Raw genomic sequence first — 17,252 nt, 5'->3', positions numbered from 1 at the left:
GTTTTTTAACAATTTTAAGTCAGAAGTTACTGAATACAGAAGGGTGACCTATTGGCATGTTTATTTAACAACAGATTGCAGAATAATAATAAAAAAATATTTTACTGTATTGCTCAAAATGTGTTTTGATTAGTAGAGACTGACAAACATTTACATTGCAGCACTTAAGTAATTTAAGAATGAAAGAAGGTGTCTTTCTGCTGATGGACTGAGTGAAACCACTTTGAGAAGAGCTGACATCTAAGTTTTTCTAAGTAGATCTGATCTCACTTTCTTCTCCATGTTGATCCCAAACTTTGTCTAACATGAGACACGTGTGGTACTCAGCTGTGCAGAGCAGCTCTGCTGAGGCACTTTGATAAACAAACAAGATGGATGCCTCTGTCGACTCATATATTTATTCCCATTCTCTGACTTCCTCATTGAATCCTAAATCCCTAATAATCCATTATCCAGTTTCAGTTCAGCTGAGATTCTGGTTTTTGTATTGGATGGTTCCATTTGAGCCTGAAGGTAGGAATTTCTTTCGTTTACATTATCAAAGCTTGGCCAAACTCCCCACTGAAGTTGTATTTTCACAAAAATCTCAAAAACCACAAATTTGAAATAGCTGCATGCACAGTAAGAAACAGTTTATCAACATATCTGTCAGTTCATGTTTTATACTAAGTCTATTACACATAAAGACAAACATAATGCTGATACTTGCATGTGAAAAAAATGAAATCATGTCAGAGAACTTTTCCTCCTTGCATTTGGAACCCTGTCAACTTGGATGTGGCATCACTCTCAGCCCTACGTTCTAACTTCTTGAGGCAAATATAAACAGCAACACGTGCCAGAGGCGTAATGTTTACCTGAAACAAAGGTAGACCACAGATGGCTGGAAAAGTTTTTTTGTTTTTTTTTTACTTTATAACCCAGGCTTTTCTTTTCGTAACCAAAATGCTGAACCTCCTCCAAACACCTTCTTTTCTAGAGCCACAAAAACTTTTTCACCAGTTTTTCACAAAGTGAGCAGTTTCAGGAAGTATTGCTCATGGAGTTCCACAAAGGTCGACTCTTGGTCATCTTCTGTTTAATTTGTTTATGCTCCCACTTGGGTCTATCATTAGACAACATAATATATTTCATCACTCCTATGCTGATGATACACAGTTGTGCACATCTATTTCTGCCCACCATTTAACCGTGAAAAGAATCTCATCCAGTGCTTTGTTTTTTGACAGCCAGTGTCAAGTACTGACTGTCAAGAAACTTCTTTAAGCTAAATCAGGACAAAACAGAATATTTTGGTAGGTCCGAGTCTTTGAATATCAAATTTGTTTTTTTGTTGACTCATCTGCATGTTCAACCTTGTAGCCATGTCAAAATTCAGGTTGTTCAAAAAGACACGTAAAATAATCAGACTGCTTTTATCAACTTTGCAACATATTTATAATAAGATTCTTTGTAACTCAATCTGATTTAGAAAAAATGATTTGTACTTTTATTTGCACTTTTTGCAGGATTAACAAAACAAACTTCTGTTTATGTAAAACGCTGCAGCTAGAGTACCAGAACCAGTGAACATATCACATCTACCTTAAAATGTCTACACTGACTTCCAGCTAAACAACAAAAGCACACATAGGTGTCAGATGTTCAAATACTTCTCATTGTTTCTAAAGCTTTAAATAGCATGGACTACCTTCTTTGTTGAGATGCACACTGAACACACTCCAGACAGACCCTTAATTTGATCTAGTAAAAATATTTTTGTCATATCAAGAGTAAATTCAAATGCATTGTGCTTTTAAGTCAATATAGTCATGTTCACTGAAACTTTCTGCCACAATAACTCAACTGTTACAGTGTTTAACATATTTTTTTCTCCCAATTTTTTATTTAGCCTCACAATTATTTAATTTTTATTTGCACTACACTGTTTTAATATTGCTGCTTTGGCATTTTTGTATTACTTATGTGGTCTTATTTAAACTTAAATTGTATTTATTTTTATTAGAATGAGTATATTGAATGTTTAGTTCTAAGCACCCCGAGTTTACAATTGTCATATAAAAATGTGCTACACAAAGAAACTTGACTTGACTTCTAATGTTCAAGTGATAGAAATGATTCAAGATTTCAGGCTACTCTTTAAATTAACCAGGTCACATGTTTATGATAAGAAAAACAGGATTTACGAGCAGTACAACCAACCAGCACCTAACTGTGTACCTGGACACAGTAAAGCTTTATAAATGAATAAAACCTGTTACTTGACATGTCTTAGAAATGTTAGGCCATCCAGCCTTAGATGGCTCAACATGTGGGTAATTTTAATCATCATCAATGATAAATCTTAATTTAGGGTGATAAACAGCATCTGAAAACCTAAAAGTTTAATTTAGACATGTACAAATATTACCATGATATTGAAAAAACTGTCTTACACATTTTTCTACATAAGGGAAAAAAATATTTCTGATAATAACAATAATGAGGAACTGGATGCCACTCTGCAACACAGGTCTATAATAATCTGATATAAAGGTTGTATCACTTGCTTGAGGTCAAAGTGTGCATGTCGTCTGTTCTTACTGAAAGGCCGAGTACCCGTCTGTCTGCCTCCTAGGTGCCCTGGCTAAACTGATGACCTACTTCTTTGGCGAAAACATTTTAATGTAATTGCAGCCTCGATGTGTAAATTTTAGAAGAAAAATTAGACATTTATTAAGTTATTTGACAAGGATCTGATGATGTCATTTTAGGAGGTCAATTGTTTTCAGAAATGTCAAACTGACATAAATGCTCCTTTCAAACCTGTTTGATTATCACAGGAAAAATAAATTAAAAGAAAACTATAATGATCTTTATGGTGCAGATAGGTTTAATTACTGGGTAAAATCTTATCAGTATATTTGCCACATTGAGAGTTCACGAGTTAGCCCACTAAACTGAGTTTTGATTTGGTTTCATTTATTTAAACTGTCCATTTTTTGTTGTTGATTATTTGGTGTTGTTTTTTATAGCTATCTACTATACATATATTATTAGAATACGAAGGAAACCCATAAATAAAGCAACAATTAACATCAAGCATTTAGAAAATAGACTGATACTTACATCTGAAACTCTGACATTTACAGCATCATTTCCAGTGTTGAATTCTTCAGGTTTCAGAAGAAAGAAAAGCCAAACCCTCCGCGCAAAATCCATGTCTTCATCTCAGGGTTTACCTCACTTCTTCATCGTGAAACCAAAACTCCAGTTAACAGGTGAATCCCAACTTTAGCGCACAGATCACTGCGTGATCACCCTTGGTTGGACATTTTAAAAGTTTCCTTCCGCGCAATTCACGAGGCTCTCCTGAACTCATCCCAGAAAAAAAATAAACAAATAAACATAAAAAGCCCAAAGTTTCCGAGCTGCGGAGAGCGCAGAGGACGCTGCGCCGTTTTCAGCAGCAGTGCGCAGCGGCCGCATGCAGAGGCGCACCTCGGTTTGCCCTTGAGCAGGACAGCATGAGGGCGGGAGGATGCAGCCGGACAGAAGAGGATTACAGCTCCTCTGGGCGCCTCATGCCACATTCAAACATGGCAGATTGATATGGACCATGGGAGCTGGCACCACTGGAACCTATCACCAAACACAGAAACATGTAGTGTTGTGGTGCTGGGACTCTCTGATGAGGTTCATCCGCAGCTCTGCGGGGTCAACATGTTCTGGTTACATGTCCACGTATAGGCCACAATAGGCTGCTTTCATTTAATCCCATCTAATCCAATCGTTTTTGATACTTTTCATATAAACATGCAAATAGGCCTGGCTACCAGCATGGCCATTTTGACCATAGCTGTAAGTCTTGCTTCTTTGCGTTTAATTAAAAGCCAATTTGATCATAATTTATTAACAAAATCTGCAGAATGATGATCAAAGACGTCCAACCGTGCAAAGATGATTTCACTGAAAGAATAAAACCTTATGGAGGGTATATGTGCCCATGAAATTTGGTATATTTAATTCAGGATTAGCTATAACTGCGTATTTCAGAGAGCAGAGCATTGATGTGAAATGTGCGTGTGAGTCTGTGAGGCTTTGGGATTAATTTCTGCACATTTAACCCTCACCTCTAGGAGACAGAGCGCCCTCCAGCGGACGTCAGCAAACCTGGCAGCTTTTGGAAGTTGTCATTTTGGAAAACACCGAGGTCATGCCCCAAAGTCAGCCAGAAACTCAGCTGTCACTTCGAGTACAGAGGTGGCAGTGATGGTGAGGGTGTTTGCTAAGTTTTCTGACAGCACACTTGTGCTAAAATAAACTCGGTTTTATCTGGTGTGTCAGATTTAACCACCAGAGTGAAGGGGTTTTAACTCGATTGTTAACTTTTTTTGCCCGATAATCCATCTGCTGCGGTGTCTAGTTTTGCTGAAACTCTTCTGAACCTTGCTACAGAAAAAGTAAAGAGAAGTGGATGCCGACGATCGAACCACATTACCCAGAAAGCTCAGGTGCACATGTTTTCTTCTTGTCCGGATGTAGCATCACATGAAGTGACTGTCAACATGCAAGATGGCTACGCATCATAGGCAAAATGCAGCTGGGCGGAGGAAAGTACAGGTAAATTATGCGAGCTCCACGGCTGCTATTCGTGTGGCAATGGAAACATCGGGGTCTTCGTCTTAAAGAAGTGCATCATAGGTAGTAGAATGGCCACAAAAGGCACACGCAGAAGTAGCGCTGCGGGTATGACTCATGGCTCAAGCCGGCTAACAGAGCTAGCTTAGCTTACGTTCAGGGTTAGCTTCTTCTGCCAACGAGTGCGGCTAAAATGACAACTTAAAAAAAGGCGTCGCTTTGGTACGTGTTGTATAAAGTCTAAAATAATGCCCTTCGCTTGTTAGCTCAAATAACAAACGCGCCGTCTCACCGTGAGTGTAATGATAGTACGGTGTTGACGGTAGCTAAGCTACACTGTTTCCAGGCTCCGTCTAATTGCTGGTATGTGTGCATATCCGTGCACCCTGACAGCTACGACATGAGCACATGTTACAAATCCAAACGTGTCTGTTTCTTAAACTCGCCTGTGTTGGCCTTTCCCCCTCTCCTCTGTGTGAATTATAACGCTGAGCTTTGTGTTGTCGGTCTATAAGTGCACAAGTTTAGTTGCAGTTTCGAAATGGTTATGGGTTAAACCAAAAGCTGACCAGGTCGGACTCTGACCTCTCACCTCTTTGTGTCACAGGTCTCCTATGTCATTAGAGACGAGGTGGAAAAGTATAATCGAAATGGGGTGAACGCCCTCCAGCTTGACCCTGCGTTGAACCGGCTCTTCACCGCGGGGAGAGACTCTATCATCCGGATATGGAGTGTTTATCAGCATAAAGTAAAGTTTAAGACCCTCCTAAGCTTTCTTATTTTGATAGTTGTAAGCTTTTTGCAGCATCACTGTTTATTAATTATGAAGTGGCCCTAATGTTGCCTCTTTGTCATTGCAGCAGGATCCATACATTGCATCTATGGAGCATCACACAGATTGGGTTAATGATATAGTTCTCTGTTGCAATGGGAAAACATGTGAGTTTTAACTACTCGCAACCTTTTTTCATAATCTGGGATTTTGCGGTTTAGCTTTCAGTGCTTTGTTTCTTCTCTTCTGATTGACACTCTTGTCTCGTAGTGATATCGGCCTCGTCAGATACAACAGTCAAAGTATGGAACGCACATAAAGGATTTTGCATGTCGACGTTACGGACGCACAAAGACTATGTAAAAGCTTTGGCGTATGCCAAGGACAAGGAGCTTGTGGCATCAGCAGGTCTGGACCGGCAGATCTTTCTTTGGGATGTGAACACACTAACAGCACTAACGGCTTCCAACAACACTGTCACCAGTGAGTAAAGAGTTGGATCTGCCCATTACGGGCGTCTAGACCCTGAAGTTTTAAATCTGATTTTACCGTGGCTGAAATGTTTCTTTGGAAGCATGTTTGTGGCCCACTTTTGGACTTAAAACTATTTGTCTCCAAACAGCTTCATCACTGAGTGGGAACAAGGACTCAATCTACAGTCTGGCTATGAACCAGATGGGTACAGTTATTGTTTCTGGATCCACTGAAAAGGTTTGCTCTTTGATTGTTTCTCCTGATTTTAAATTTATTTTTAGGATCAAAGTAGCTTGAGAATAATCTGAAACAAACAATACACATTAAAATCTTTTGAATGGTGTAAGTTTTAAGTCTAAGATGCATTTGAAAGTTTATTTAAACAACATATTTACTTTGTTTATTCACAGTAAGTGGAGTTACAAAATCTTTGGTATTAATTTTTTCTTTTAGGTTTTGAGAGTGTGGGATCCTCGAACATGTGCAAAACTAATGAAGCTAAAAGGGCACACAGACAATGTCAAGTCGTTGCTGCTAAATCGAGATGGCACTCAGGTAACTTACTGAAAGATCTCAGAAACATGACACCTGTTAAACGGGGAAAAAAAAAAAATTCAAACTCAGTTTGCTGTCTCCTTTCCTACAGTGCCTGTCAGGCAGCTCGGACGGGACCATCCGCCTCTGGTCGCTCGGCCAGCAGAGGTGTATTGCCACCTATCGAGTGCACGACGAAGGGGTGTGGGCCCTGCAGGTCAATGAGGCTTTTACACATGTGTATTCTGGAGGCAGAGACAAAAAGATCTACTGTACTGACCTGCGTAACCCAGACATCCGAGTGCTCATCTGTGAGGAGAAGGCCCCGGTGCTCAAAGTAAGACATCAGGAATCTTTTTCTCTTAAAGAAAAGTCCACATATTACTAATTTTATGCCTTGATATTCTGTACTATTATATTAAAAACATAAGGAATGTAATATGTTTTTTTTATCTTTGCATACTTTCTTGTGCCTTTAGTTGCTTATCCAAAGTGACTGAACCTTTATGTTGTTTTTCTGTTTTGCTCAGATGGAGCTGGACAGATCTGCTGATCCACCTCCTGCAATCTGGGTTTCCACCACCAAGTCATCTGTTAATAAATGGGTAAGCATGCGTGATAACTTTGAGTTTACTGGTCGACTGCCAGCATAAAAGTCCGGATGGAAGCTTGTTCACAGCCACACCTTCTGATTTTTAGCTGTAATACTTTTTCAATTAATGTAAAATCTTTAGCAACTTTTGTTGCTGGTTGAGTGATCTGAGAAAGTGAATTAGATTTATCACAACTATAGTCAGGGAGTGTTTACTTTTTATCCAGAGTGTGCTTAAGTGATTCTGATTATCTATGCAGGTGTGTGCATTTCATTTACTTGTAATGTTTTTGTTTGTGTAGTCTCTAAAAGGAATGCACAACTTCAGATCATCAGGGGAGTACGACAATGACTGCAGTACCCCTCTGACTCCACTCTGTACTCAGCCAGAACAAGTCATCAAGGGTAAATATTTACTTTTATTTATTTCTCTAAATATTTTTAGGCATTTCATGAAGTGAAATAAACCTGTGGTTTTTGCAGGAGGTGCCAGTATTATACAGTGCCACATTCTGAATGACAAGAGACACATACTCACCAAAGACACCAACAACAACGTGGCATTTTGGGACGTACTAAAGGTAATCTACATGTTGTAGGCGCAATATTTAAAGTATTTGCTGTAATTGTAAATACATAATCTTTTATTTTGGACTTTGTGGAAAATTGTTTTCACTTCTCATGAGTAGTAGTATTACTTTATGACTCACAGGAAATGAGGTTATAGTTCCTTGGTTCTAATCTCCCCTAATGGGCGAATGATTGCCAGATTTTATCTGAGCACATTACTGGTACTACTGATACATGTCGTTTAAATTGATCATGTGTTTATTTACTTCTTAGGCTTGCAAGGGTGAAGACTTGGGAAAAGTGGAATTTGATGAAGAAATTAAAAAGCGCTTCAAGATGGTCTATGTGCCAAACTGGTTCTCTGTCGATTTGAAAACTGGGGTGAGTCGAGGACCTGCTAATACAGGAGCTTTTCATTTGCCTTGATGTGAATGACGTTATCCGGATTGATGCATTGATGTTGTTTTTTTTTTGTTCCTTTCCATTCCTAATAGATGCTCACGATCACTTTGGATGAGAGTGACTGCTTCGCCGCCTGGGTGTCTGCAAAGGATGCAGGCTTTTCCAGTTCTGATGGATCTGACCCAAAGTGTAGGTTATCACATTTCATCTACACCGAGCAGCTACGACATTATGAGCATGCCTAATATTAAACAGAGCTCAGAGTTGTTGTTGCCATAAAAGCTCTGAGCAGTCAGTGAACGAACAAAGAACATCTGAGTGTTTGATATCTGGACACACTGTACATGTTGTGGATCTCTGTGGACTGGGCTTGTTTTCATCAGATTGTTATCTTAGTTTGGAGGCTAGTTGAACATCTTTTTGTGTTCTTTCCCAGCAATAGGTGACAAATAAATCATCTATGTGAATGTCAGGTTGCCAGTTTTCTCAGCAGAACGTTGTTACAAGATGAGCAGTTAGTTACTTTACCTGTCAGTCATCGTAATGTTATGGTTTAAGACTTTATGGTAAATAGTGCAGCTTTAAATCTGTCCTGTAACCCTCCACTGTCCTGATCATCACTATTTGCAGTGAACCTGGGTGGATTGTTGCTCCAAGCTCTGCTGGAGTTCTGGCCCAGAACTCGCATCAACCCCATGGATGAGGAGGAGAACGAGGTGAACCACGGTGAGGAGGCTGAAACTTTGCAGAATATTTCCTCCAGCACTAAGACGATGCTTTTGTGCTCTGCTGCACGGCCTCAAACATGTGTTGGCTTTCTGTCATCACAGCTTTCTGTTCTTGTGTCCTCAGTGAATGGAGAGCAAGAGAACAGGGTCCAGAAAGGAAATGGATATTTCCAAGTTCCACCTCACACGCCGGTTATCTTTGGAGAGGCGGGAGGGCGAACTCTTTTTAGGTATGGTTTTATTAACACCTTTAATATGGTGGTATATTTAAAATATTAATGTTGGTGTAATGTGGAGTCACTGATCTGTGTTGCTCTTGTTGCAGGCTGCTATGTAGAGACTCAGGTGGAGAGACTGAATCAATGCTGCTGAATGAAACAGTCCCACAGTGGGTTATTGATATAACTGTAGATGTGAGTATTGTTGCTGTTTCGTTTTTGCTCTTGCATGTGTCAGTGTTGAATTCTCTTTCACTTTTCCAGTCTTAAGGTAGTTTCTCACTGGGCTGCGACTGTAGGACACTATTTGGTAACTTAAAATTGTGAGGCGACAGGTGAATTTTTCAGTTGCAGTCTCATTGAATTCTTGAGTGTTTGCAGCTAAGCAGTCAGCAAGCCATGCAGTCATTTTTTTCATCCAGTTTTTGAAAATTATGCTCTCTCTTTGTTTCCATGGCTTGCAAAATTGTATCCTAGGTTGTGCACATTATTTTGTTGCTCACTTCGTCTTGCTTTAAACCCACCTTGGCAGACATACCCTTGTCTTTGATTTAGTCTAATGGAGTATAATTTTGAAATTAAGATAGACCAATTTGGAGCTTTAAAAAAAATACATTTGGTGTAAATAAACCTGGACATTTGGGGCTGTGGCCTCAGATGGGATGTTTTTTGTTGTAGTTGATCCACTTTGCAAATGTAAAAACATTGCTCTAGAGCTCTAAAAGTTACAGAAGCTAAACTGAGACAGGTTTGAGACTTCTGCAGCAAAATTAAGAAGGGTTCAAGTGGACTCTATTTGAAACATGGTCGAAATTCAAGCAACAAGACTGTGAGCCTCTGACTGAAGACAGGAAATGGAGAACCTCTGTGAGACATTTTGAAGAGTCCAAAATAAATGCTGTTTTCAAACAAGTCTCTACAGTGATACTGCCCTCACTATTCTCCTCCCTTTTTTCATCTTTGTCTTCATTTTGCCAATTGTCTGCTTAATTTTGTTATGTTGAAAAACGGTTTTAAGAGTAGTTCAGTTGCTCAACCACAGTACTTTTACCAATTCCAGGTTCGGAAACTTGTTTGAAGGAAACCTTGACTGTTGCTACAAGGCAATAAATTTGTGTACTTCACATGAGTGGCTTATTATTGTGTTGGTAATTACATTTACAAAAACAAAACTAGGTGATTTTGCACATTCTGCCAGTTTGCAGTGCATTGATTTTAAAGAGCATAATGTCTGAAATCAGAATTCAGGCTGAAAGTGTTTCAGTCGTGTGTTCCTGAGTGGAGCTGTATTGTTTTTGTCCGTAGTGCATGAACACTGTTTCTTATGATTTACATGTGGGTTCCCTCTGTTTTTTTCTGTTCCAGAAAAATATGCCCAAGTTCAACAAAATTCCATTCTACCTCCAGCCCCATTCTTCCTCTGGTGCAAAAACTCTAAAAAAGTAAGTTTTTTTTTACATTACATTTTTTACCAGCGTATCATCTCTGGAAGGTGGGGCGACGAGCTGCAGACCACCTTCAGATCTGGTTTTATCGTTTTATTTACTTCTGTCCTCTGTAGGGACCGCCTCTCGGCCAGTGACATGCTCCAGGTGAGGAAGGTGATGGAGCACGTTTACGAGAAGATCATCAACCTGGACAACGAGTCGCAGACCACCAGCTCCTCGGCCAACGATAAACCCGGGGAGCAGGAGAAGGAGGAGGACATGGCCATGCTAGCCGAGGAGAAGATTGAGCTAATGTGTCAAGACCAGGCATGCTGACCTTTTTTTTTTTTAATATTTTATATGTTCACCTCTTACTTATCATAAAGCCATTAGAGTACAATAAACTCGATCATTTCTTCTTTTGTTTTAGTAACCTTTTTGTTTTTGTGTCTTTATCAGGTTCTAGACCCCAACATGGACCTGCGGACAGTTAAACATTTTATCTGGAAGAGTGGAGGGGACTTGACACTTCACTATAGGCAGAAGTCCACATGAAAGTCGTCATTTTTACAACCAGAACTCTTTGTCATTTGCCAATCACCGCCCACCTCCAACATGTAGTACCCTCTATCCCATTGTGTGGTCAAGAGTCGCAGTATCAATGAGAACCCAGTAAACGTGCGAGGACACGATTCACGATGTATCATAGGGAAGTGACCTGAGCACTCCGGCGCAGCCAACACACTCCTGGGAAAATAAGAGGTCCATATTGGTTCTTTAACAGTTTGAGGAATGGATTGTTTTTCCAGATTTCGGCAATGTTTTTTTGTTTTTTTTTTCCCTTAGATCTTTGCCTGATTGGCGTTTATTTTGAGGCGACTGAAGTTCCAGTCTGTATTTGTGTCTGAGTGTGTTTATGCACATGGATGTAGTAGACTGCTCTAGTACATTCCAGAAACTGTCCTTGTTCTACAAACACTTTGCACCTGTCTCAGCAGAACCACCACTGTAGGAGTACACCTGGTCTCTGGGTAGCATCACGGTCCCCCAAAGAAACCCTCACCTGCTCTGCTGTAGACGTCAACTTTAACTTAACCTTCCGTTCAGACATCTAATTCTTACAGAACCTCACTGACAGACACATCTGTTCTTGTGTTTTCTGTTTTGTTTTTTTTATTTTTAGCTGTGCTGTTTTCCATAGAATGAATGTTATTTTTTGTAAATATACGTGCTACATTTTTGATTCAAGCGAGTTTGTTTTGCAGCAGGTTTTTTGTTCTTGTACAGTTTCCATACAAACTAACACGTCTTTTTTCCAAATTCCAAGAGCACATTCATGGTCATGACAGTAGTTCGACTTGGACGGCGAGAATTGCATCTGTTGTCTTCACGGCAAATGTTATTCACGTCCAAGGCGTAGTTAGAAAATCATTTATAAGGAGTATAAATAACTCATGCTCACACGCTGTGTTTGGCTCACAAGGCGAAGACACTGATGACGGTGAGGGGGTTTCCTTGTGTATCTGTCATTTAGATTTAATAAGAGTAAATATAACTTGAAGGAGACTCTCAACGGAAGAGATTTTTAGAGCATCCAGCCAATGTGGGGAACTCGAAGTGAAATAATCGCTAACAGATATGTGAATCTTCTCACTAAATTTTCTGGAGTTGACTTTGCCACGACACGCGAGTGTGTGAGACGCCATAAAGGAGAATGCATCGAGTGAGCTCTAATTGGCCAAAACATAGAATGTGTACCACAATTAGGCCATACTGCTGCAATATTCCTTGTTGTAATAACTTGTGAAATATGTATATTTTAGGCATTCAAACAACTAAATTGGAATGGTCTTAAGAATGACAAAACTGTAGGGATTATAAATGGATGTTTCTTGAGTTGTAATGTGTTCAGCTGATGAGCGTGAAATAAAAACAAGGGACACTTTTTTTTTTAAAGTGATATGACTGTTTAACATTCAAAAGGTTCACTCATTTCACAATCATCAAAACACTCTGCAATTACTCCTAACAAAACATACAAATCATCAATAAAATATCTGCAAAAATACCTTTCCTTATTTTACACACAAGCACCTACTTGGACAAAAATAATAATTAAGAAGACCCATAAACTGATTAGCGGGAAACATCGGCCTTCAGAGTACGCTGCGCAGTCCTCTTAGAAATACATCATCGATTCACTGGCTTTAAATGTCCAGGCAGAACAGTTTTGCATAGACCACATGAATTACAGGCAAAAACAACACTAAATAAGAGGGCATAAAACTAGCTGTACAGGCAAAACCTGTTATTACAATAATTATCAATAAAAAACTAAACCATCCTTACCCTAGCTGTAAAAACATGTATTTTAATTTAACACAACAGGACAAATGTTCCTACAGCAAAAGCCCTTTAAAATCCAGTACAGCGAACATAAACTAGAAGTGTCCTGTGTCCTTTAAGTCAAAGCTTTATTTGAATATTTACTGAGTAAAAGTCTTTAAAACAGCTTCAGAGTTGTAACAGTGCACCAACAAAAGGCTGTAATTTTAACAGCCGTCATCAGTCTAGTAGTGTCAAAGAAGTTGATCGTATTAAAAGGTACTCGTTGCAACGTCATGAAGACTGCTGAAGGAAATGATGAAGCGAGACGGTTAATGAGGTCACAGGTATATGTGTTAGCTGGGCTCTGGATGCCTCCTTAGTGAGGTGTTCCAGGCATGTCCAACTGAGGAGAGACCCAGGACATGTCTCTCTGACATCTCTTCCTCCCCACAACCCGACTCCAGAACAAGTGGCAGGTAACGGATGGATCGATGGTTAATGTGTCCTTAAATAAATTGGTAATTAAAACGTGTGAACGGCTGTCTGTGTTTGTTTAGCTATGAAAACAGTCGAAGTGACAGAAAATAGGTCAACAATGGGATGAGTGCATACCCACTGTTGGAGTAAACTCAAACTGCGCTGTCTGGTACAGATCAGGATGACCTGTTTCATGTTTGATTTCATGGTTTGTAACGAGTACCTTTAAACTGTAAGAAGGTGCAGCTGTGCTTTGCAGTAGTAAATGTTTACCTTTGGAACAATTCAAGTATTTATCTCTTTAGTGTACCAGAAGCAAAATTTCACTTTATGTGTAATTTAACTTTCTATCCAGTATGATAAATTATTTTACAATATTTTGGCCCAAATAGTCAGTAACTTAAAATGTTTGCATACGAAACAAACAGGATATTACTGTAGTACCTGCAAGTATTCTCCTTGCCTCGTGGTAATGCTCGTGTTTGTGTAGTGTAACTGAGAGGAGGAACTCTGAGTCTGCCCTGTTTCTTCTGTACGCTTCTCTTAAAAACAAAGTGATTGTCGACTCCACTGTTCAGCCCGATGAGAGCTTACTCCGAACGCGTTTCCTCTGGTTCCTCCTCACCGTGTTCATGGTCACACTGGTGAGCAGACCCTGCAGACTCACACACCGACCTCTGCGCGTCCTCGCTGGTCTGAGGGGGGCGGCTATCCGTGGTCGACTCGTTCAAAGTGGAGGCTGGGACGAGGTCGACGGGAGACGGGCTGGGAGGCTCTTCTGCTGGCTCCTCAGGCAGACCTGGACTGCTGCTGGGCTCACTGAGGACGCTGCGCTGGTCTGTGGACTCTGCGACCAGGTGAGACGATTCTGCCGATGGGCCGCCTGAATCAGACACAGCGTCTGGGGCAGTGTGAGCAGCAGGGAGGTCTTCGGCTGACTGGGAGACCAGCTCCTGCGACTCACTCTGGTTCTCTGCTGACAACGAGAGCAGGACGCTGTCCTCCAGCTCTGCTGCGCAACAGAAAATCAGAATAAAGCTCACGTAATCTCATTGTTCCCCGAGTGCATTTAGGTTCCTGCATCTTTATTTGTGTTTACTCACCAACACCAGATATTTCAGCCTCCTTTTCCTCTTGCATAGCCAGAGAAGTGTTGGTCATATCGATGGACGAGGTGGACAGATCCAGCTTGTCCATCAGATCTAAGGGGTCAGGGTTCGTCGCGGTCACTTCAGAATCTGAAAAGCAGCACCGTGCGCACGTTAGGGGGTTTTCATGAATCCTAATGAACTAATGTAGTCATAGTGTGTTAGTCAGTCCTTTCAAATCATTAAAAAACTGACCGGGGTCCGTGACTCTCTGAATGGGAGGGAGTAGTGATGCTTGTTGGAGGGTGATCTGCTCCACATCTAACAAATCTTCACTTTGACTTGAAGATGTCATCAGAGGTGCCTGGACAAGGACAGGTACGGTGAATGTTAATATGCATTGCTTTAAATGTGTACTTGTACTCTACTTTATTGTTGTTGTTGGTTTATTCTTTAGAACGGATACTGTGAAGGCACGATCTTGCTCTCTGGATCTTTTCTCAGTTTTAAAAAAAGTTTATTACTTTGACCTACGGAAGTGAATAGCTGGGACAGTAACAGTAACATCTACCTCTGTGTATCCATGCGAAGGCTGCTGCGGAGAGGGCTTTTCTTCTGGAACAAGAGAGGAAGGCTTCACTGTCGACACATCAGGGTTTACAGGGATGCGGTGCAGGTAGCCATATCCGATGCCACAACCCAAACTAAGGACAAACAAATTTGACTGCCTCATGAATAATACAGCACTACTGGGTAAAAATGATCACAAAACGTAGTTGTGCTGGATACATAAGAATAACAGATGACTCGTATAATATTGCAGAAATTAGTTTGTTATAATGAAAAGAATCTGTCTCCATATATTAATTACATCGTGCAGCAATAAACCTTATTAAGGGCCAAACAAACTTAAGGCACAAGTATGACACCAATAAAGATGACATATTCTGTTTGCATTTAATTTCCTTTGTCCCATACCTGCCCTCTCCTCCCCACGCTCCGTTGGGTGTGACCATCACCTCCCTGCAGGTGTCTGTTTGTGTGTCGTACACCAGCAGCTTTAGCGGCTTCCCCTCGTGGGCCTCGATCAGTGAGAAGAAGTCTTCTGACTGTAAAGAGAGGCCGTTCTTTACACATACGCTCACTGCAGCGAATTCTAGTTGTTCATTTAGCTACTTTCAAGTAATACATCATTTATGATTCAATGCAGAGTGCAGAGGAAGGGATGATGAGCCGGTTTAAAGTTCGTTCTTACATCTTGCAGCACCTGATCTGCTCCAACAATGTAGTCGCTGTAGGGCTGCAGCCCTGCCAGCGCTGCCGGTGAGCTGGCTTCCACGTCCTTAACACAGAGGTTTGAGTTAAAGCACCAACGCAACACAAAACCATCATCTGTTCAAGCTCACTAAAAGACGACATCAGTGCAGAGAAAATGAGCCTTCATAGTTGTTCTGTGACTCACCAGTACATGCCAAACGTTCTCGTTTGCTCCTTGGTAGCTGCAGAAGCGAACACTGGCACCCAGCAGCCCCTGGCCGCCCCACATGTTGCTGGGCACCACGTCCAGCTCACGAACCCTGGTGGTTTTAGTGCTGTACACTTCCATCCTCACTGCTTTCTCCATGTTGGCTTTCAGGAGCTCCTTTAACAGGTCGTTTTCCTCATTCTGACAAGCAATGAGATGAATGTAAAAGAACAGAATAACAATAGCAACAGAGCGCGCTCTCTTTGGTGACGCTTACAAGTCTTTTGTTGTCCAGAGAAAGAATGAAGTCAAAGAAAGGCTGCAGTCCTGCCTTTTCTGCGGGGGAATTTGGCTGCACCTGCCAAAACCAACACAAGATACTTCAGATGACTGCTAGAACTTCACCTTTGTATATACTTAGACGATGAAGAGGCTTAAACTTGTAAAACACTGGACGATCAATCAAAAAATGTTTGCTATAATTAACAACTTTTTCCATCTACACCTTCAAAAATGTGATAACTATTAATCAGTTACATTATATTTTGATCAATCATTTTAACTCTTGGACTTAATATCCTTAAATAGCTTATTTTGTTTAAAAAGGAAATCTAAAACTTCTAATTGTTTGTAGTAGTTCTATTTAAACAAGGAGAAATGTCCAATTATCTAGCAAACAGTCTTAAGAAAACACATCTTTGATTTGAGTTTGAGCTGAAAGTTGTTTATTAAAACTATGATTCACCTGCTGTCATCCAGTGATAGTACACACACTGTGGCTGAGTTAAGTTAGACGTTTTAATTTAACCTTATTTCTTACAAATAAGGAACACAAATCGATGGTTTTAATCTGTAACTATGCCCACTCGTGTTAGCAGGTAAATAGTGCCACCTCATCAGGTTTTAGTCTCTGCTGCAACAACTCAGCTAGCTCTGTTAGCAACATGTCAAGATAAGCTGATCCAAGTTCAAAACAGAGGAATCCCGTCAGCCTTACGCCGTGAACGTGATATCCGTACGTCCCTCCTTCAGATGCTTCCAAACTCTGCGATAAACCCATGTTTGTTGGAAAAAAATATGTTCTATATTATTATTTTAAAATAATAAATGACGACAAAGAACGACTACGGTTGACACTTCACGAACATCTCGTTAGCAGACTGAAACAATCGAGCGACGAGCGTCGCCGTCATCGATCCCGCTGCTCTCCGTCGAGCACGAAAAAATACGAAGGCACTGCACATGCGCAAACCGAGAGCGCTTGATAAATACTTTTATTTCGAAACTTCACAGCGGAAGTACTAGCATGCTAGCATTGACGCAAAACTGTCCACTCCACTGTGAGATGCAGTTCTACTTTGTGGCCACTAGAGGGAAATGAAAGCTCATTACTCTTTTTTTGTTTAATTTTTGCGATTTCTCTTCAAGTCACGTAAAAGAAAGATGTTTTCTTTTTGTCAAACGGAAATATTAAAATAATTAGACTGATAGTTGTTTGACAGACACACTCATTTAATTGTCATTTTAGTCCAATTTTAGTCTGCACGGCTTTTTACC

General features: G+C 40.5%; 3 protein-coding genes across 5 annotated transcripts in view; 1 reads left to right on the top strand and 2 right to left on the bottom strand.

Annotated features, from left to right (window-relative positions):
- The window catches only part of LOC108238657 (sodium channel protein type 4 subunit alpha B), a 43,306-nt gene extending 39,658 nt beyond the window's left edge, over positions 1–3,648 (bottom strand). Inside the window, exon 1 of the mRNA XM_017420899.3 lies at positions 3,109–3,648. The gene's annotated coding sequence lies outside the window, so the exon portion shown is untranslated. The remainder of the gene's footprint in view (positions 1–3,108) is intronic.
- Positions 3,649–4,460: 812 nt separating this feature from the next.
- Positions 4,461–12,297, top strand: LOC108238661 (WD repeat-containing protein 48). Of its 2 annotated transcripts, none has more exons than XM_037982047.1 (18): positions 4,461–4,602; positions 5,228–5,368; positions 5,484–5,559; positions 5,663–5,875; positions 6,015–6,103; positions 6,320–6,421; positions 6,513–6,737; positions 6,931–7,005; positions 7,295–7,397; positions 7,476–7,573; positions 7,836–7,943; positions 8,057–8,153; positions 8,595–8,690; positions 8,817–8,922; positions 9,018–9,105; positions 10,276–10,352; positions 10,472–10,664; positions 10,797–12,297. In XM_037982047.1, the coding sequence occupies exons 1-18, from the start codon at positions 4,555–4,557 to the stop codon at positions 10,890–10,892; spliced, it is 2,031 nt and encodes a 676-aa protein (XP_037837975.1). In that variant the 5' UTR covers positions 4,461–4,554; the 3' UTR covers positions 10,893–12,297. The 2 variants fall into 2 exon arrangements, with proteins under 2 accessions (XP_037837975.1, XP_017276394.1); XM_017420905.3 differs by having other exon boundaries at positions 5,481–5,559.
- Positions 12,281–16,872, bottom strand: gorasp1a (golgi reassembly stacking protein 1a). Of its 2 annotated transcripts, none has more exons than XM_017420907.3 (9): positions 16,693–16,872; positions 15,973–16,053; positions 15,693–15,896; positions 15,486–15,572; positions 15,209–15,339; positions 14,802–14,934; positions 14,486–14,594; positions 14,246–14,380; positions 12,281–14,151 (listed from the first exon to the last, which is right to left on the bottom strand). In XM_017420907.3, exons 1-9 carry the CDS (start codon positions 16,753–16,755, stop codon positions 13,733–13,735), a joined length of 1,362 nt encoding a protein of 453 aa, XP_017276396.1. In that variant the 5' UTR covers positions 16,756–16,872; the 3' UTR covers positions 12,281–13,732. The 2 variants fall into 2 exon arrangements, with proteins under 2 accessions (XP_017276396.1, XP_017276395.1); XM_017420906.3 differs by having other exon boundaries at positions 12,281–14,154; positions 16,693–16,871.
- Between the last annotated feature and the right edge of the window lie 380 nt (positions 16,873–17,252).

The sequence above is a fragment of the Kryptolebias marmoratus genome, linkage group LG20 (genome assembly GCF_001649575.2).
Source record: "Kryptolebias marmoratus isolate JLee-2015 linkage group LG20, ASM164957v2, whole genome shotgun sequence".
NCBI classification, from domain to species: Eukaryota; Metazoa; Chordata; class Actinopteri; order Cyprinodontiformes; family Rivulidae; genus Kryptolebias; species Kryptolebias marmoratus.
This window is presented reverse-complemented; position numbering and strand designations above follow the sequence as displayed.

What these genes read in the sequence shown, in the direction of transcription:
- gorasp1a (XM_017420906.3), bottom strand. Translation starts at nt 16,755, where the DNA reads ATGGGTTTATCGCAGAGTTTGGAAGCATCTGAAGGAGGGACGTACGGA. An exon ending in ACGGATATCACGTTCACGGC is followed by an intron (nt 16,054 to 16,692) that starts GTAAGGCTGACG and finishes TGGTTTTGGCAG; the next exon opens with GTGCAGCCAAATTCCCCCGC. An exon ending in CTCTGGACAACAAAAGACTT is followed by an intron (nt 15,897 to 15,972) that starts GTAAGCGTCACC and finishes ATTGCTTGTCAG; the next exon opens with AATGAGGAAAACGACCTGTT.
- LOC108238661 (XM_017420905.3), top strand. Translation starts at nt 4,555, where the DNA reads ATGGCTACGCATCATAGGCAAAATGCAGCTGGGCGGAGGAAAGTACAG. An exon ending in GGAGTGTTTATCAGCATAAA is followed by an intron (nt 5,369 to 5,480) that starts GTAAAGTTTAAG and finishes TTGTCATTGCAG; the next exon opens with CAGGATCCATACATTGCATC. An exon ending in CATTTTGGGACGTACTAAAG is followed by an intron (nt 7,574 to 7,835) that starts GTAATCTACATG and finishes TTTACTTCTTAG; the next exon opens with GCTTGCAAGGGTGAAGACTT.